Below are 19,816 nucleotides of genomic sequence, written 5' to 3' on the forward strand. Positions count from 1 at the left end.
ATGGGCAGAAACGCCAAGCCTTTCCTCTTTGCCATCCTGGCGATCTTCACAACCTCCTTCGTCGCTCTCACGGTCTATGACCCACGGCTCGTCAAATTCCATGTCGTTGATCGCTTCAAAGATCTTACATACCCCGCGCCGAAGCCGAATCATGTCGATAACACTGTCGTCGATGCCCTTCTACGCGACACCCAAATCGAGCCCCCGGTGAACGATACAGTGGCGCCGTTTTCACCACACGACGAACGCAATTTTATTATGACCGAGCAACAATGCGAAGCTTCATTCCCGGGACTTTACGTTGAGATTGAACGGGCGGTGGAGGATCGCAGGTCGAGACCCATCACGCTGGATGAACTAGAGTCGGTTAAGAATTCAACGTATGGGTATTTCAGGGGGATAATATATAACCAGGAGTTGTATGTCATGAGATTATCCGAACCAAACTTCTCCCGTGGGTTTGCAACTCTCATGGCTATGCACCGTGCGATTGTGACATCTCCTGAACCTCTTCCAAATATCGAATTCACCTTTAATACTGCGGATTATATCGATTTCGAACAACCCGCTGCCACGTGGACCTACGCGCGTCGTTCCAACGAGACTGTCAACTGGCTTATGCCGGACTTTGGATACTGGTCCTGGCCGGAACCAAAAGTCGGTTCTTATAATGAAGTCCGCCTCAAAGCCCGTCTCGCCGATGAAGCCATCCCCTGGGAGAAGAAGATTCCAAAGATTGTCTGGAGAGGCGCCACTCTTAAGCTCCCCGTTCGTCTGGCACTTCTTAACCAGACCAAGGGTGCCACGTGGGCGGACATTAAAGCTCTCGATTGGCAGAGCGCCGAAAGTAAGGAGAAGAACTTGCTAAGTATGTCAGATCACTGTCACTACCGCTTTGTAGCCCACACGGAAGGCCACTCATACTCCGGACGCTTAAAATACTTACAACAATGCCGATCGGTGGTGATAGCGCACAAACTGGATTGGATACAGCACTATCATTCCCTGTTAGTGCCAGATGGTCCAAACCAGAATTATGTAGAGTGTAAAAGAGATTTTTCAGATCTTGAAGATGTGGTGGAAGAACTAAGATGGGATGAAGACAAGGCGAAGAGGATCGCGGATAACTCCGTGAAAATATTTCGGGACAGGTATTTAACACCAGCTGCTGAAACTTGTTATTGGAGAAAGTTTATAAAGGGATGGAGGAGCGTGAGCTTTGAGCCGAAGTTGTTAGATGAGAAAGGGAACCTTCGAGGTGTCCCGATTGAGTCGTTCATCCTGGAGAGAAGGACGGATTGGGCGCCGTACCGATAATGTAATTTCTGATTTTCTACATTGGCATGTGTATATGTATTGGATGTAAGTCAGCACTTAGGTACCCAGGTAGTTGTAGGAACCTAATGGCTTCGTGATTGTTTTCTGAAGTTATTGTAATAGAGAATTTCCTTATTGGGAATCAAGAATTGGAGAAGTGAACGATAAATTTGGATGGATGCTAGTCTACACGAAAATAGGTAGTCCTTAAATAGACACGATACAGGATGAGGGAAAGAACGTCATGTTGTGTTGCGGTCACGTGGCAGCGGTGAAGCCCTGACCGTCTTCAGTTAGTCCAAATGGTGCAACGCACTTTTTACAACACAGCTCAAGGTCAAACACATTCTCACCGGCTGGAACGTATTTGAACTTCATGAGCTCTGTCAACTGAATAACATTCGCACTAACATCGACCGACATCGATATCGCCATTAGCATCAGCATCAACGCCGGTGGGCCCAAGGCCTCCCAGAAACTGATACATATCCAGTCCTTTTGAACAGTACTCTCAAGCTCAGGCTAATAAGCTAACTACATACAACGCATACACACGCCCGGTAGCTCTAGGTGCTTAGCTTCGAGCATCTGCAAAAGTCATCGCTTTACGCGTATCCCCATCGTCCCTATCATTGAGAAACTGGCCACGGTCCTCCTCGGCCATTCTCCATATTAGCCTGTCGGTGAGTTATAGCTGTTCCCAATACTATAGATATCTTGATCCTCACAGTTTCTTCCTAACCGGTATAAACGACTCTAATCATAACCTTTGCATTCCCTTTCAAAATTTCTATCTCATCGTTTCATCAATCAACCCCTTTGCATTTATAGCTCATTCGCTACTACCTTTAATAGCTTTGCTAATACCAAATCCTGGCTCAGACTCTTCGTTACCCTTCAACATAATGAACCTTTCCGACTTTCTCGAGGCGATCGCTCCACCAGTCCAAAGCGTTCCAAAACTAGTGTCATCGACTCACACAACAATTCCAAGGTACCCTCGTCTTCCCGAGGGCGGTTTAGCTGCGCGGAGAAATTGAAAACCTACTGGCGCCACTAATTTCCCAAGAGGCAAGGTTCTGTTGCTACCCTCGGGAGACCTATCACCAACCTGAGTGAGAGCTCCCAACATTAGAGGCCACCTAAATTTCTAACGATATTGAGTAGTTTCCCCGACTAGGAAAGATCTTGGATGGCCTGCTCGAGACGCTAGAGGAGGTCGATGACGGTGCTTGCGACGAAAAGCAGGTTGTTGAGAACGCTCCACTTGCCTATGAAAAGCCAGTGAGAATCCTTCTCAGGCATCTCTTTAGAATTAAGGCGGCATGGAGCAGTCATCGGTCTACTTATAATATTGGTGACAATAGACTCTTCATTGTAGGCAGCAGATCGGATAAAACCAACATTCCCCGCCTCGTCATCGAATACAAGACCCCCTAGGCGCTCGATGCGCCTAACGATTTAGCAAAATCCTTCAACGAGACAGTATCAACAACTGACTATGAAACATACTGAAATAGCAAACCGGTGAAAGCTGTATCACAATTGTACGGATACATGACTTTTAATAACTTAGAATTCGGTGTTCTTTGTACATACGGAAAGCTGTTTCTGTTTCAGAGAAACGGGAGCGAAGGTTTAAAGGTGTCCTCTGCATTCTATTTCTCTGATAAGGGTATTAGGAGTCTTGTTATTGCCTTGATTTGCATTTGCCATATGGTTTGTTAGACTGGGTTCTTTTATTTTTCGCCGATTGATGAAGGGCCTCGTGGAGCTCATATCCTATATCTCGACGAGGGGTTGGATTTCGACGGCCTATTCAGTGGGAGTCGCGAGTGTCGGTCTGGAAGGATATCCAGCTTCGTCTAGGAGAGCGAGTGAGCAAGAAATATGCGACTGTGGTCAAAGGCGAAATCAGACACAAGACCAATGACGCGTATACCAGAAAAAATCTATGATCTCACGACGCCTGGAAACCCTCAAAGGGCACACAAACAGAAACTTCGGGGTAAGCTCTAATTATTCTTCCAAAAGTGCGAAAATAAATTTGGCATTTTTTGTTCTGACGATAATCATTTCCAGGTATCAGCAGCTGCAAGAACTCCAAGGGAAGCAAATCGCGTTCCTCTACGCCGCTGGCGAGGCACAAAATATGTTAAATATTCTAGTGTTAGAAGGCTGTGGGCCGAATTCCAACGAAATTACAGAGCTCCCGCATCAGTTCTGGATAGAGGCCAAAGGGGCGCTTAGGGCAGTCCATAACGCGGGACTATTACACGGTGGTGTTAGACTGGAGAACATCGCCTACTCTGAGAAAGGTATCCGATTCGTCGACCTAGAGCATTCACGCTTGTTCTCCGGGGCGGCTGAAAGAGCTGTAGTTGAGGGTGAACTACGTCACTTGAAAGGCTCAAGAAAAGAGACCGGGAGGGCGAAGTGGAAAACGAAGAATCGACAGAACGCACAAGTCCAACAAGCGGAAGGAAGAAGAGGAGAATTGGAAGATAGACTAATGGAGTAAAGGCCTAGCTTCTAGAAAGAAGGTGGCCTTTCCAGTCTCGTTGTATGTTAATTGCTTTTGGTGGATACACTAGGATTCATCGATCGTATGAACCACTATACAATTGAAGTGGAACGTCTTTGTTAGCGACTATTTCAATTCTCGAGAGTATTCTCAACTTAGCGCCTCGGCCTTACTAAAGCTGGGCCTCCTTAATATCTAAGGTTTTCTAGTCTTTTTTTAATCTTTTTCAGTTACGTCGTCTTGATTTCGGCTTGGCCAACCAGCTTATGGTATTACGTATAAGGTATATTAGCCACCGGTTGCATCTTTCGACGATCTAGCTCATCAAATGATACGAGACGGACAAGTGCTCGCTTGAGTATAAATATAAGTACTTAGGCATTGATGTTTTTCGAGGCGCCGAACCTGCGGTACCGGCATAGGATAAATCAATGGGCGGAATTACAATTACGAATCTCTCAACATTCTAGTAACGAGACTAGAATCCCCATCCTAGCATCGACAAATACAAACTGGTTCCCCAATAATACGGTCGTAGTCTTGTTCTCAGGCGACAAATAGGGCGAAGGACTAGAGTGGAAGGCTTAGTCTTCAATAGTAGAGATTCCGTGGTAGATGTATTTTTGTATCAAAAAGTATATGTGTAGCGGATATGCGGCACCACCCATTTCGTCGGGCGAATGCAAGGCGCATGCGTCGAAAAGCCATATAGAAGCCTTGAAGTGGTGGACCTATTCTGTGCGAACCCGTTTACTTAATGTCTTTGTGATCAAGATTCAGGTGCAAAACAAGGCTCGTGGGTTGCAAGGAAATATATTAGAAAAAATGGTGAAAGAGAAGTTTATGGTCCGAAACGGAGGCGGCGGATTTGGGGTATTCAGAAGTGCAGCAGTTGATTTCGATTTTGTTTGATCGATAAATGCTCCGCGATGAATTTCCACGAAAACGCGCACTTCCCGCATCATTTCCCGTGAAAAATATCGTTTGAATAAACGAACGTGAAGGAAACCCCAAGAGCCTCGACGGAGATCGGGCCCACCTCGAGACCCTTGTCAATCTCGATTTAGATATCCATAGATACACGATATCGATTCTGTTGAACGGCCCTGGAATTTGCAGAATTCTAAAGTAAGTCGGGGTTTAGGACTGTGAAGGTACGGCCTCGGTGGAACAAAATATGCCGCCTTGCTACGAGATATTGAGGAAGGAATTTGGGGCGAGGGGGGGGGAAACGAAAACGAAGAAAATTTGAGAGAGAAAAAGAAAACCTTGAAAATCGGAATTTGATCTAGTCAAAGGAATTTGGAAACCACCAAATAGATATTTCTCAGAGAAATTCAGTTGTATACAAGGGTTATGACAGCCAGTCGAGCCTTCAGCTGGCACGAGGTGCATATGCATAGTGTTGACTCTCGGTTAACGGAATCCAGGCCGATCTAGTTGCCAAGCTGGCTTTCCTTTAGTGGCCAAGGGCTGTTGTCCCGAACAATATAGTTTTAACACTGCAAGATGGTTTCGTCTATAACCTGTATCGTGTTATAGACCTCCTATAGATTCCTAATCTGCCAATATCGTCAGCATTATTATAAAGCTTAAGTTAACTTAGATCGTCGCACCGTTGAAAATGGAGGCGAGATTGTTCTAGACTCCGCGGCCTTGTACCATGATATATCTTGGCATGCCAATTTAAGGGTTTGGTGGACCCTTTCTCGAATATGATATCTGCTTGTGGTATGAAATGACGAACCGGGGAAGCCAACTGGGTGGATATTATTATCAGCACGTTTGGATAATGCCTTACGACGGTTCAGGAGCCTTGGGCCGAGTTTTGGCCATCTGGCTGACCCCTTGGTTCTGGCTATGGTTACAGAAGCTAGAAGGCTTGGCGAGAAGACGCTAAGATAGTGAACGAACCCCAACAAGCCCTGCATCCGGAGTTTTGCATATTGCACCAATTACCAACGCATGTTCGTAGATGTATTTTTGAAATAGAGTTCTGATGGATTGCAGATGTTTTTTTTCTTTTGTATCGCATAAGAAACTTCGATCTCGAGATCTCAAAGCCGGCGTAAATACAGAAGGCAATCTTATGCGTGGATATTCAACAAAACTCGATTAATTTACATTCACGTATACGTACACATAATATTCTTCAGACAGAGGATGGAGCAAGTGATGCGTCTTGGTAGACCAACATGACGCAGTGTGGAGAATCGTGGCAGGCATGAACGATTTCCTGTCGTCCAGCTCGAGATGTCCAGTATATAGAGGTCCTGAGTACGAGATAACATATCTGAACAGTAATGCCGAGATTGAACATTTATTTCAATATTTCCGCCAATAATAAATAGATTCTTAAGACGCTGGTTTGGTAGTCCAACCTGCACGCCAGAACAATTCCAGGAGTTAACAAGCGAATCTAGTTCCAGGGTGGCCTAATCTGGATTGGTTGTTTCGTTTCTTACTCGGGTATATCAGTATCCTAAAATCTGTAGTAGATTGATATTGTATACTATAATACAGATCCCATAACTGTATATATTAATGGGGTATATTTTTCTCGCCTAGGTCAATGTTTTTTTTAATTTTGTCAATGAATTTATATATGTTATCTGGATATCTCTGAACTAGCCCGGGGCCGGATACGGTGACGATACCGCGCAGCTGCTGAGTCTGACACATCCCGAAACTAGAACCTGGCACACCGCGCGATCAAATTTAAGTCTCTAAGCTGGTGGGCTCCCCAAGCCCATCACAATATAACGGTATTTATCACATCGCCAACGCAAAAAGGATTAGTGGGCTATCCGAGGATCGCAAGTTTCCCCACATTGAAGTACCCATATCTGAACAGCGTTATTGGTATTTTGAATTGGACACATGCATGCATGGCCTACATCCTGACGGGGACTGTATACGCGTGACAGTATTCGCTCTGATTCCGTCTACTGATAACGTGGATAACCTGATTTCAGCACGTTAATTGACGAACTAGGATGGCGCTTCAAACCTGACTGTCAATCCGAAGCGATTAATCATTGCTCTATCATCTAAACCCGAAAACGAAAATGCCTTGTGGTACGACATGGCGCTAATATTGCAAGTAGAGACTCTATCGACAAACGTGTATATAAAGACCTCATGGCTACTAGATCAAACACCCTTTTCTACTCGCCACTAGCGCTGCAGCCCCCTCGGTCGCACAAATCAGAGCCCATCTGTTTGTTTAATCATTCCTTCAGCCACTCCTTGAGCATATTAACGCTATACTTCCCTCATTTAGATATCTGTCTTCACTCATTAAAATTTTCCGGGTAAAATCCGAGACACTCTTTCGAAATGCATTTTTCCACTCTTTTCACAGCCGCTACAGTTGTCCTTGTGGGCCTCACAGATCTTGCGTCTGGCTACTGTGTGTTCGTCGATGCTTGGGGAAGCACTAGACTAGGGATCCACGGCTACGGCCTCGGATTTGGACCTTTTACTCCACGAAAGGGTACCTATCTCGTCCCTCATCAGCGCGACGTAGCGGTTTTCGACCAACGGGTGGTCCATACTTGGGAGAATAAATCATATAGACCAAATGGCTGCGGTTGTACGGCTCAGAGTGTCGCCAACTGGTATTCTGCCAACAACAAGATCCTCTGGAAACAGAAAGGGAACTGGTTGTTCAATCAAATCAGCCCAGCTAGCGCACATATTGCCGTGAAGAAACACGTTGACTATATGGTTTTGTCGGAAACTAAAAAGATCACAAGAAACTGCCTTGCTACCGGGGGAAAGAACCTCAGGACCGGTATCCCGAAAGTCGCCGCCGGGAAAACACTCACCATTCTCTCAGTACGTATAAACTATCTCCAATCAGTATTGTTTTGAAGTATGCTAAAACGCAAGCGCCACTATGGCTAAATCGGGTATACTTAGTACCAAGTCAATCTTGATGGTGCCGGTCCATTCTATTGTAAGATCGACTTCAAGGGAAATGGGAATACTTGGACTAGAAATCTCGAAGTGGTGGGCTGTAGGGTGAACGGCAAACATGTTGGAAAGAATTGTCCTGGTGATCCAAAGACTAGTACAAATTTGTGGACAGTCGGTAAGGTTCATGCTTTCCAAGTTCAGTTGCCACCCGGCTTGAACTGCCAGGGGAAGTTCGGAGCCAATGGTAGAATCACGGATGTTTGTTTAATATGATGTGAGAACAAGGTTGCGTAAGACTTAAGACTCGACTATCTTTCTCGTCATTGATACTGTGGTAATTTTCTAACTATATTGTGATAAAAACGGGCCTTTCGGTGGATGTGTTCCCGTCCAGCAAATCAGACTACCGTTAAGTTTGTCACTAAGACGGTTGGCACAAAGAAGGTGATAACGAAGGTTCCGATCACCAAGTCTGTCACCAAGAAGGTCGTGGTTTCCCAGAAAACGGTTAGGGCCACTGTTGCCAAAGTCATCAAAGTTCCAATCAAAGTCACCGCCAAGCCCCCTCCTCCTAAGATTAGGGTTATCACTGTCACCGCAGCGAAGACCGTTATTTATGTTATCAAGGGCGGCGTCAGGACCCCATCTACAGTCAAAAAGGGTGACGTCGTTACCGTCACTGAGTCTGTCAATGTGCCAACAGCCAAGACCGTTACCACTACTGTCGTCGAAGAGGAAGTATTTGAGGACGAGGTCACCGAAAAGGGTGGCGATGAAGATGGCGATGTTGAGGACGAACCCGAAGATGACAGCAACAAAATCATTGGCAAGGGTGGAGACCCCGACCAGACGCCTACCGACGAGGAGGTCGAAGCTGCTATCGGCGGAGAAGATATTAGCGACGAGGAACGCGAGAAACTCAAGGAAGAGAAGATTAGCAATGATTCTAAGGAGTTGCTCGAAGAAGCCAATAAGACCAAGGACACTGAAATGGAAGATGATGAGGAAGATATTAGCTATTTCAAGAAGCTTAGGTTCCGTCGCGCTTAAAGCTCCTTGAATTTCACGAACTCTCGGCTGCAAGGCCACAATGCTCACTCTCAAGTCAGTGGCGGGAATTGATCAATATGTATTGTTGTTATGTATACATGTTCTGAAGCTATGGAATCATGGTAAAACGAATAAATGAAACGTTATCAAGTTTAAAATGAGACAAGTGGAATATTTATCGAAAAATTATACAAGCAGCGCTACTACTAGATTACTGGCACAGGTGTTGTATTGTGAGAATGAGATTCTTAACAATGCTATATCGCATGTAGAATCGTTCAAAATTTCTACCCAAAGTCGAAAAAAAAAGAACGAGAACAAAATGGTAGGCTCACCTAACGCAAAAAAATGCAACAACAAAATTTTTTTTGCAAAAGATGTATCTACAACAGGCGCGATTCCCACGTCGTCACCGACCGTAGTACTGAGCGCCCGGTATCGGGCTTAAATAGGGCAGAGCAGACGGGATGCCTTGTAATCCAGATCCAATGGTCGTAGATGAAAGTACCAGATTGAAAAGGCTATATGAAGTGTGAATGGTTGAATGTGAATCTTACAAGAAAAAGAAAATCACTCGGTTCTAAGCTAGAATGAAGGACTGAGAGAAATCTTAGCGTTTATTTCGAGGCTATTTTAGCGACCCGAGGAAGACTTTCCCTAGATTGATAAAAATGTGACAAGAAGTCAACAAAAAAAAAAAAAAGGAAGAAGAACCTACGGCAGTTGCGATTCGCGCATGGTCACCCACTGTACTACTGAGCTACCAGTAAGAGGCTTGAGTAAGGCAGAGCGGACGGGATACCCTATTGACCTCTTCATATGGCCGTAGATGAAAGATATCAGTCGAAAATTGGAATCGAAGTCGTCGGTCTCAAATTCTAATGGTTTTCTGTGAAGTTTGACCTAGCTCAGTTGATATGCGTATTTTAACAATAAAACAAAGGGATTAATCAAGAACTATTGGACTTTTGATAGAGTATTAAATTAAATTGCTATATTTCAGTTTTGTTGATTACCAGAACTATTTTGATTGTCTAATCCCTGATAAATTTGTGAAGCTCGATTCGAGCAATGAATATGTGTTGCCTGACGTTGGAAGTTGAATTTTGAAGATCGACATTTTGTGTGGCGGTGAACAACACTGTGGCGTAGTCTTGGCGTTTGTCAGGGCAAATGCCCTCGCTTACCGGATTTGGTGGGTAGCAAATAGTTGAAGAAAATATGCGTTTCGCAGCTTCGATTTTCACATCTCGATATCATCAATCATCAAAAATTATCGGCTTCATACCGCCAACGACGACAATCGCCTTCACGACCTTAAATAGCCTTACTTCATCTATAAGAAGCAATGGGGGTTTCCAAGGTGATTAACTTTAACGACTCTGCGAATTTTTTTACGGCTTTGAGACCGGACCTCGGAGGATGGGAATGCTGATGGGATGAGGGTTATAGGCCAACAAAGCAATTTACTTCGAGAAGCTCAAGGGCCTCCTTGAGAACTACAAGTCCATCTTCATCGTCACCGTCGACAATGTACGTATTACCCGACCCCAGGAACCTTAAATACTAGGGAGAGAAGCGGGGCACTAATCGGATGAATAGGTCTCCTCCCAGCAGATGCACGAGATCCGTGTCGCCCTCCGTGGTGAGGGTGTCGTCTTGATGGGCAAGAACACCATGGTTCGCCGTGTCATCCGTACCCTTATCGGTGACAACCCAGAGTACGAACGTCTCTTGCCATACGTCAAGGGCAACGTTGGTTTCGTCTTCACCAACTCCGAATTGAAGGAGACCCGTGACAAGATTCTCTCCAACCGTGTCGCTGCCCCAGCTCGTGCTGGTGCCGTTGCCCCTGTCGATGTCTGGGTCCCAGCTGGAAACACTGGTATGGAACCCGGCAAGACCTCCTTTTTCCAGGCTCTTGGTATTCCAACCAAGATTGCTCGTGGTACCATTGAAATTACCAGCGATCTCAAGCTCGTCGAAGCTGGCACCAAGGTCGGAGCTTCCGAGGCCTCGTTGCTCAACTTGCTCAACATCTCTCCCTTCACCTACGGTATGGGTGTTTCGCAGATCTACGACCAGGGTCAAGTGTTCGCCCCAAGCGTTCTCGACGTCGACGAGAAGGATTTGATCGACAGATTCTTGACTGCCGTCAAGACCATCTCTTGCATCTCTCTCGCTGCCAACTACCCAACTCTCGTCTCCGTCATGCACTCTCTCGTCAACAGCTACAAGAACGTTCTTGCTGTTGCCATTGAGACCGAGTACGAGTGGGATGAGATCAAGGAGCTCAAGGATAGAATTGCCAACCCCGATGCCTATGCCTCCGCCGCCCCAGTTGTTGAGGAATCCAAGACCACTGAAGCTGCTCCAAAGGAGGCTGAGAAGGAAGAGGACGAGGAGGCCTCTGATGAGGACATGGGTTTCGGTCTCTTCGACTAAACGGACCTGTCGCTTACCTCTCAATAATTGCTTCATGAATTTTCTTATTGTTCTATTTTTTCATTTTCAATGTCTATATAGGTTAACGATTCTGTGTGGATTTGTTTTCCCATTGTATTTATGAAAATGGGGATTATGGGCAACCGTATGATAATGAAATGAATAAAAGGAATTCATGAATGAAACTCGATGCTTTTCCGCATTAATATTAGGCATTGGAACTAGTAGTAATGCAGCTGTCACATTGTTAGTAGTCAGTCGACAGCCACCATTCGCTTTTGCTAACTGAGCTCCGATACGCTCAAGTTAGTCAACGACCTGCACATATTTGCACACCTCTCTTATGTGCTCTATATGCATAGTCGTATAGTACACTTTAGCCTATAGTTTCTGAGGGGTTATAACGTTACTACCTTGAGCCTCATTTTTAGTCCCAGGGACTCCGACAGCATCTAAGATTTAAATATTTTCTAGACTTGTTCGAATAACGACTTCGCGAATATAGCCCTAGCCGACATCCGCGATTGCGATCCAAGAATGCGAATATAGGATTCAACTGACTCGTTGCCCTCTAACAAAATGACATTCAAACATTTCTTTACCATGATCCTGCAAACTTGTCCTGCATAGTCAGCGTTTTGTCATACCCACCCAAGCACCAAAAGTTCTCTTACCCTCGTCATAATATTTGACTTTCCGTGTGCCAATTAATAACGCTTGGTAACTCTGCTTACCGGCGGCTGACAAACGGACCAGGGTGCTCACCTAACCGGACCAGGGTAGCTGGCGAGATGGTGATAGAGATCCAACATTCCATTCGTTCGAAATAGCGTCTCCGCATCGGGACTACCGTATCCGGGAATTGTTTGCATACAGGAGTCAAATTAAACATCCAGTGCATCCATTGGATGTCGCTAGTCCAATCCGATAGAAATCTACCGGCCGGTGCACGAACGTGACACGATTTTGATTGAGTCCGCGCCACGACCGTAAGAAATAATTGTTCCCCGTAGTTATAACATTTCCAATGCTTTGTGAGCTTTTCATAATGTCAGGTACTGGAGATTCGATTAGACAGCATCATGCCACCGGAATATCTACCCAAACGGCCCATCCCACCCGACCTCTTACGCCGGTGGGAACCGATTACTACTGATTACTATACCACAGCAAATGGTTTAGTCACCTCCCCTTAGTTCTTAGGCCAGCCGAAACTAGTCCGTCTTCAGCCCATTCTTTTCGGTGGCGGTTAGCTAATCAGGAACCCTGCAATCGTATATGTCATGACGAGGCCGGGGTGGAGCTGGTTCGTTCGTAACACCAGGCCGACCCCACCACTTCGAGTTACTGTTAACTGATAGCGGGGATATGATGGCGGACTACACTCCGAAAACCTTCCCAACGGAAATAAAAATAAAAAAAAATACAGGCATGATTGACTTCCACTAGCCGAGCTAGAAGCTTGTGCGGGGCCATGGGTTAAAAGCAAAAGTCAATGGGGAAGCTATGCTTAGCTCTGGAAGCGGAGTATAAAGAGTGTATCTTCCCCCGCCTGGAGGTTTGGATTCGAACTCTTCTTTTCCGAAACATTGTTTTATCATTCTTCATATCCATTCCAAAGCTATTACTCGATACCCCGGATAACGGATCAGTTGCTGTTGTTAAAAACCCCGACAGATACCTATATCACATAATATCAGACACAATGGCTCCAAAGATCGCTATCGTCATCTACTCCATGTACGGGCATATTGGTATGTGGAGTCACCTACCTTTTTAATATGAATAAGTGAAGGGCAATCAACTGATTCCATGCATTTGTTTAGCCCAACTTGCCGAGGAGGTTAAGAAGGGTGTCGAGGCCGCTGGTGGCTCCACCGAGATCCTTCAATTGGAAGAGACTCTCCCGGAGGAAGTCCTCACAAAGGTATTACCAAGTCTCTAGAGTTGTATTGGTTACCCTACCTAACTATATTTGTATTTGGCGTAGATGTATGCTCCACCCAAGCCATCTTACCGCGTCGTTTCCGACCCTAAGGATCTCCTCGAATATGATGCTTTCCTTTTCGGCATCCCCACTCGTTATGGTAACTTCCCTGCTCAGTGGAAGTCCTTCATCGATAAGACTGGCGGTGTCTGGCAGACCGGAGGCTACTACGGCAAATACGTTGGTCTTTTCATTTCCACCGGAACCCTCGGTGGCGGCCAGGAATCCACTGCCATTGCTGCCATGAGCACACTCGCTCACCACGGAATGATCTATGTTCCATTGGGATACGCCAAGGCCTTCCCAGAAATGACTGACTTGACTGAGATCCATGGTGGTTCCCCATGGGGCAGTGGTACTTTTGCTGTAAGTTTTGTTCTAGAATTTTTAACTTTTGTCCCTTTCTACCAAGGGGCATCCGCTAACTAATTATTTTCAACTATCCAGGGGGCCACCGGAGCTCGCCAACCCTCTGACAAGGAAAAGGAACTCGCCAGAATCCAGGGCAAAGCCTTCTACGAAACCGTCAGCAAGGTTAACTTCTGACTAGCTAGCGATACTGACAAAATTGAGGCTAACGGCGACTCTACTAATAACGGAGCGGGTCCTTCTGCAAAAAATGGTACTCATAAGGAGGAACAACCACCAGTAGCAGAGGCACTTAGGGAAGGAAGATCCTCAGAAAAGTTTTGTGGGTTGAAGTGTAACTTGCAGTAAAAGAACTGCTATGCACACACGCTCTTTGTCGGTTTCTTGCTTCTCGGTCTTTTATGGATTCTGATGCTTCTCAGCGGTCTTTTGTACATTATCGATAATAATAATAAATCACGCCACGTTATGGAGTGGTAAATTGTATCTGATCGAGGGTCATACAGAGTAATAGTACCGTGAAATCGTCGCATTAAATATTACAGATGAGTATATATAGCTATGGTATCTTTAAACAAAAGCTTAGGACGAAAAAAATGTATCGCTCGAACCGGCCAGACATCCCCCCTAAAATCGAGAAGCATTCTAGACATTAAGCTTCCACCCCTCCTCTGTAACTTCGGTCTCTCCACCAACATCTCTCTCGCTCAACTTTCCATTCATACCCAACTTCTTCTCAGTGACCCAGACTCTCAACCAGACCAGTCCCTTCACAATGCAAAACAATATCGTAGTTCCAGCCAAAATTCCGACGCAATATGCAGCAGTTATACCCGATCCCTTGTTATTAGGGTCGAGAAAAGAGTATGTGTAGAATCCCTGAGTGGATTTTGTGATATATGCGACACCAAGGTAGCCACCAAGAATAATGATGAGCCAGGGAATGTGAGCCCATGGCATTGGCTCCGTGCGCGGGATGATAACTTCAAGGAAAGCAACACCAGCGTTAAGAGCATGGACAGAGATCTAATTTGATAACATTTTCATTAGCAGCCATTACTTGTGTCTTTACATATTACATTCTTCCGCATGCAAAAGAAGAAATTCAAATTCCTCGACTGTGCATGTGTAGTGAAAACAAACTTACATTACTCCAAGCATCATACTCATCTCCAAACTCATCAAACAACACCGCCCAATAAACCGCTGTCACAGTCCATGGCAAAACTGTAATCGTCGTATAAAATACTCCGTGCAAAAGCTGAAGCGATTTCGGCCAACTCTCTAGCCACGCCTTTCCATACTTCCAATAACTAAACGTATGCGCAAGACTGACGAGCAGGTAAAAGGTGATTCCCCAATATGTGAGCCATGTGAAATAACTGAAACGCGAACCTGCACTGTCGGGGCGAAGGGCATTGGCGATGATGATCACTAGGACGGAGTAAAGACAGAGGAGAGCGCGATAGGCGAGGAAGACTGGGGAAGGAAGGAGCCAGGAGCTGAAGTAGCGGGATTGGCGGTGAGAGGGGGAGATGTGGTTTAATTGGTAGAACTTGTTCATATTGGCTCTATGGACCTGTTGGTGCGTATATAGTCGGGGTATGTTGGTAGTCTATGGCCGAGAAGGCCTGTTAGATGTCGCGAAATGCTAACCTCAATAACGGCGAGGAACAAAAGAAAGAGTACAATCAAAAAGATACAAACTGACAGCTTCCTAGGGGGTATTAATATCGGTCCCCAAGCGCCTCCAGCCCTAACGTTAGTTTGAAACCCACCCAGTTTTCTGGTCGTCCCCTCAGCCCTTCCTTTCTGGTTCGAATGTTCTCCTCAAACTGTTTTTTTCGGCTTCAGCCTAGACAAAATTCACAAGTCCAGCTGACACATCCCGCTAAGCAGGGCGTTTTCCGTACTGTTCTGCATTGGCCTTCTGTTTCTCCCTTCGGTAGCATGCTTTTGCGGGGAGATTGCGTCCCAGGAAGGGAAATGTTTGCAGGGGTATGGGTTCGATGCACACGAGACCCTGGATTTCACTATTTTTTGTGTGTGTCAAGCAGTGAGACTTTTCGATGGTATGGTGCGTCTGTTTGGAAATTTGAACTGCCTTCTTCTCCTTGGCACGTGCTTTTTGGGGGAATATAGGTTCTTGGTATTGTGCGATAGTGATAACTTGTCTTTCGACAGCCTTTAAATTTTCGGCCCGCCGAAAATACATCCCGTTCCATGGAAAAAGCCACGGGTGAAAACCAAACCATAAAGATGGAAGGCACCGAACAAACCCATCCATCCAGTTTAGGAAATGTTACGGGATGCTACGTTCCTTGAGGTTTCCGCGATTAATAAATCAAAAATTCGTCATTCAGGCACTGGTTGATAGGGAGATGTGTCGAATTTCGGGTTACTAGCCATGCTTTGGGAAAGTGGTCGTGTTTGCGGTGTTTTGGTGGAAACATCTTGGCTGGGGGTAGAGACTGGGGTGGTGTGTGGTATTTTTGTTAGGACAACGCGGTTTTTTGGGAGCAGGTGTGGGATTTGTCGTTTCAACAGACGAACGAGTTATGGTAGTTACGGGATCAGGCCAGACTGTGCTGGTGGTTTAATAGAACAACTGTGGCGTCAGATTTGCGGATTTAAATTCGAAATGGAAGGTTGGGCTAAAGAAGAAGGTTTATTTTCCTAGATGATTGAAACTATAAACATTGGTAGTTGAAGGCCTAGCAGCCCAATGTCTTCCTCGTCCGCTACAGAGCCGTACGAAAATGTTCATGACGATTGGTGTCTAACTAATTATGCGCTACTTAGTACTTCTCTTTCTGATAAAAGGTTTTTTATTCTAAGTCTTGTTCGATTTGATTGCCTGTTCGTCTTATTGTATAAATTTGCCTTTTTTTTATCAACTTTAGATATCATCTATGTTACACTAGCTTTATCCACTTTTGTTGATATCCTATATCAAACGTTACACGGACTTCAACCGATTTCATTACTACTTTTCAATTTATCTATCGACATTCATACCCAAAATACGAAACAGAGGTCTACATGTTTCCTAAATCGCCCTCTTAAACGGCGGGTCTCTCCAGCTTATTTACATGATACAACCACAACCCGAAAATTGCCTTCTTGCCTTCACTAACCTGATTCCAATCTGTTCCAGATGAGATTTCTGCGCGAGGATCATCCAGATCGTTACAGAACTTATTGTAGTCAACGAGATTCCCAACATGCTTGTTATACATTTCTGTGACTTTCTGGGCAAGCACATTACCCTCCGGCTTCCTGAAGGCGGTTCGAAGGCCGGCAATAAGTCTTTCGGCATATTTATCGTTTTTGATGATGTCTTGCTCGCCAGTCATGTTGATAGGTTTGGGATTCGCAAGTTGTTTGTAAACGTGGGTGTCGATATCTTTGATTAAGTATTTAACGCCGACGAAACGTTGTTGCTGTGGGTATTTTTCGTCATTAGCGCTTTAATCTCGTGTTCTGATAGATATTGCGTATGTAACCCACGTTCATCAATCTCCAGAGACGGTAGTCCTTTACTGTGGCGGCCCATGCTGATGGACTTTTGAGGATTGTTAGCGTCCTTAAACTGAAGCAACATAAAAGCCATGGTAGGATGTTTACTTTGAACAAAGGATAGTGTCACCACCTCTGGCACTCCAAGCCAAGCGAACTTCCTGGTCTAAACTGACGTTCCCGGCGGTGCTGCTGTCATAGTTGGTTTTGCCAAAGTTACCACCTCCACCGCCGTATGGGGATTGAAGGCTAAGCCCGGCAGCGATTCTGGTCTTATTCTTGGTTTGTGCGAGATTTGAAGACTCTTCGGTTGTGACATCTTGAGTGCTGTACAAAAACCCACCAAGTGTGAAGCTTGTGGCCAACACGCTGCCTATAGGGTGAATCTCGTGGTTAGCTACGCATATGCGATGTAAAAGTGAAGGTGATGAGCCCCTAAAACGCACCATATTTTTGATAGAACTTTTCTGCGCCCTCTTCGTCAGTGACACGGTAGGCGTCTGCCTTGCATTCGTCGGTCAATTCCAGTGAGTCCGAATCTAATTCTACAGTTACTCGAGGGAACTGATAGCAACTCAGTTTGGTCCTTTGGAGAAGACATCAAAATCGGCTCAAGAATTTTAAAAAAGAGACTAACACTGTATATGGCAACTAAAGATTTGACCATTGTTTCGGAACGGTTCTGATTTGCATGACTCTGCTCTTTTGCCAATGAGGCGCTAACGGATACTGGTATTCCGAATGTGCTATTGTTGTGGCGTTAGCTAGTGTTCGTGGAATTAGAGAGTAAAAGTTTGAGGAGTGGTCATCTGTGGACTCACGCATTTGCTTCTATAGCTACGCTACTAAATCCTTCTTTAAGCATTGTTGTTTGAAAGTTGTGAGAAATCTCTGTAACTGAGATTTCTGCGTCATCGTAGACATAAAATGGTGGGATTGTGGGCAAAGAGCTCTTTACGGCCACCGGGGCCTCGCTTTTTAGAACCTTTGCTTCGTTTTTTGGCGCCAGCACCGGCTCTTCCGGCTTGGGATGATTGGATCTTATCTTGAAAGCTATAACAAAACATCCGTTATCAGTGAGTCGACTTAATACTATCGTAACTTAACGATCTAGCCGGGTTGGCTCCTACCTCTCTTTGGAGCTTTCACAATTGTCCTATCATTAGCACTATAATAGTATCCATGGAGTGCGCGATTATTAGATAAAATCCTATCCCATTGTTGTTCCGTGAGATCAGCTGGTTCGGTAAAGTCCTTCCCCGAGTTGGTGGCCCAATTTACGCTCAAGCTAGCCAACTGGCGATGTTTTTCATCAAGAGTTGGTAACGATCCAGGAGTAAGAGTTGGTTCTGCGATCTTTTCAACAAATTCTTTGAAAGCGGATTGGTCTACTCCTGAAATAAGTGGCTTTTCCTTTTTACCGTCCGTAACCTGGACTTTGAGCGTCTTGACCTCGATAAATGATGGATTGTCAAGGTTGTCTTCCATTGGTTGGTCTTCAGATTCTCCCTTATCACCCTGGCCTCCAGTGTCATTTCCATTTCCAGACTCCTTCTTTTCAATTTTTTGAAATTGTTTAAAAAGTTTCAGAATGGCTTGGCCCTATTGGAAGTAAAAGGCTTCAGTATCGAACGATAAAAGACTGTAGATATCAAGGACCGTACATCTGAAAAGAGGGACATGTAATAGTCCAGGGTAGTAGAATCGTCAAGACGAGCCTTCCCGTCAACTGTAAAGAAGAGCTTGCTAGAACTAAACGTGGACGTAGGAAATTAGTGAACCTTAGCCACAGATTAGAAAAGATTGAGCGTATTACTGACATTCGACATTTGGAGCGAATCATTCCAAGGGAAATTTGGTTGGGCTCCCCAGATTCGAATGAGGTGTTTGCGAATGACGGGTAGATAGTATCATCGGTACTTTGCACCGTGATATGAAACTGGACTTTAGACATCGCAGCGAATATAGCTATGGGGTGGATAATATATGTATTTTACGCTGCACGGAAGCAAGAAGGTAGATCTGTTCTCGATCTTGAAAAATGTTCTAAGGCAAACAGATTCTTAGTTTCGCAGGGCCTCTCAGAGCTGAGAGAACCTCTTAGGTCTTGAAATAGGGTTCTACAGCCTTGAAGCTGAGGGCAAGCCTCTTTATATGGATTTTCTAGCAATCGTACATGCGAAGTCTCGACCGAAGACAGAGGGTTAAAGGTTTTATTATGTACAGCTATACAGGTAGTCCTAGATAATCCAGTCTCTAACTTTCTTACCATGCGTATAGTAGAGTTCCTTGAAAACACAAGAGTACTTTGGCAGAAGATCCAAGTTCCCACACCACCGCTCTAAGGTCGTAGAGATCTCATATCAAACATTGGGTTCGTTACGCTGGGCGTTGCCAGCAATTGCGAGAGGGAAATGGGTTGGTCAACGTGCATCGTCGAGCCGCGTTATTCCCTTCCAAGTCGTGAATCCGGAAATATTAGGGACGTAAAAGTGGAGTACTCGACGATATTTCGCATTCGAGCCTAGCAATTGACGTCAATTAGACCCTTTTAGATACGTGGCAGATCTAGAATGTCTGTTGGGACGATTTCCTGCTTCGTTTTTAATTCGTCGAACTTAGCGAATTCGAAGCGGAGCTCAAATCTGTGTCGACAGCTGGAATTTAACACGGCGTGCATAATT

The 19,816-nt window shown here is 45.2% G+C and overlaps 7 protein-coding genes across 7 annotated transcripts; 5 read left to right on the forward strand and 2 right to left on the reverse strand.

Annotated features, from left to right (window-relative positions):
* Positions 1–1,317, forward strand: DFL_009230 (uncharacterized protein; the record flags this gene model as incomplete). Its single annotated transcript, XM_067639085.1, has 1 exon — positions 1–1,317. The coding sequence occupies one exon, from the start codon at positions 1–3 to the stop codon at positions 1,315–1,317; it is 1,317 nt and encodes a 438-aa protein (XP_067486908.1).
* Positions 1,318–3,271: 1,954 nt separating this feature from the next.
* DFL_009231 (uncharacterized protein) lies at positions 3,272–3,838 on the forward strand (the record flags this gene model as incomplete). The annotated part of the gene is made up of 2 exons (XM_067639086.1): positions 3,272–3,325; positions 3,407–3,838. The coding sequence occupies 2 exons, from the start codon at positions 3,272–3,274 to the stop codon at positions 3,836–3,838; spliced, it is 486 nt and encodes a 161-aa protein (XP_067486909.1).
* Positions 3,839–7,180: 3,342 nt separating this feature from the next.
* DFL_009232 (uncharacterized protein) lies at positions 7,181–8,812 on the forward strand (the record flags this gene model as incomplete). Its single annotated transcript, XM_067639087.1, has 3 exons — positions 7,181–7,681; positions 7,766–8,006; positions 8,157–8,812. The coding sequence occupies 3 exons, from the start codon at positions 7,181–7,183 to the stop codon at positions 8,810–8,812; spliced, it is 1,398 nt and encodes a 465-aa protein (XP_067486910.1).
* A 1,348-nt stretch (positions 8,813–10,160) lies between these two features.
* DFL_009233 (60S ribosomal protein uL10) lies at positions 10,161–11,257 on the forward strand (the record flags this gene model as incomplete). The annotated part of the gene is made up of 3 exons (XM_067639088.1): positions 10,161–10,175; positions 10,265–10,345; positions 10,415–11,257. 3 exons carry the CDS (start codon positions 10,161–10,163, stop codon positions 11,255–11,257), a joined length of 939 nt encoding a protein of 312 aa, XP_067486911.1.
* A 1,705-nt stretch (positions 11,258–12,962) lies between these two features.
* Positions 12,963–13,790, forward strand: DFL_009234 (uncharacterized protein; the record flags this gene model as incomplete). The annotated part of the gene is made up of 4 exons (XM_067639089.1): positions 12,963–13,011; positions 13,084–13,184; positions 13,248–13,610; positions 13,692–13,790. The coding sequence occupies 4 exons, from the start codon at positions 12,963–12,965 to the stop codon at positions 13,788–13,790; spliced, it is 612 nt and encodes a 203-aa protein (XP_067486912.1).
* Positions 13,791–14,258: 468 nt separating this feature from the next.
* DFL_009235 (uncharacterized protein) lies at positions 14,259–15,177 on the reverse strand (the record flags this gene model as incomplete). The annotated part of the gene is made up of 2 exons (XM_067639090.1): positions 14,259–14,639; positions 14,761–15,177. The coding sequence occupies 2 exons, from the start codon at positions 15,175–15,177 to the stop codon at positions 14,259–14,261; spliced, it is 798 nt and encodes a 265-aa protein (XP_067486913.1).
* A 1,498-nt stretch (positions 15,178–16,675) lies between these two features.
* DFL_009236 (uncharacterized protein) lies at positions 16,676–19,086 on the reverse strand (the record flags this gene model as incomplete). The annotated part of the gene is made up of 9 exons (XM_067639091.1): positions 16,676–17,056; positions 17,124–17,178; positions 17,241–17,505; positions 17,579–17,696; positions 17,770–17,878; positions 17,954–18,185; positions 18,263–18,734; positions 18,797–18,884; positions 18,953–19,086. 9 exons carry the CDS (start codon positions 19,084–19,086, stop codon positions 16,676–16,678), a joined length of 1,854 nt encoding a protein of 617 aa, XP_067486914.1.
* Between the last annotated feature and the right edge of the window lie 730 nt (positions 19,087–19,816).

Source organism: Arthrobotrys flagrans (genome assembly GCF_004000055.1).
Source record: "Arthrobotrys flagrans strain CBS H-5679 chromosome Unknown unitig_1, whole genome shotgun sequence".
NCBI classification, from domain to species: Eukaryota; Fungi; Ascomycota; class Orbiliomycetes; order Orbiliales; family Orbiliaceae; genus Arthrobotrys; species Arthrobotrys flagrans.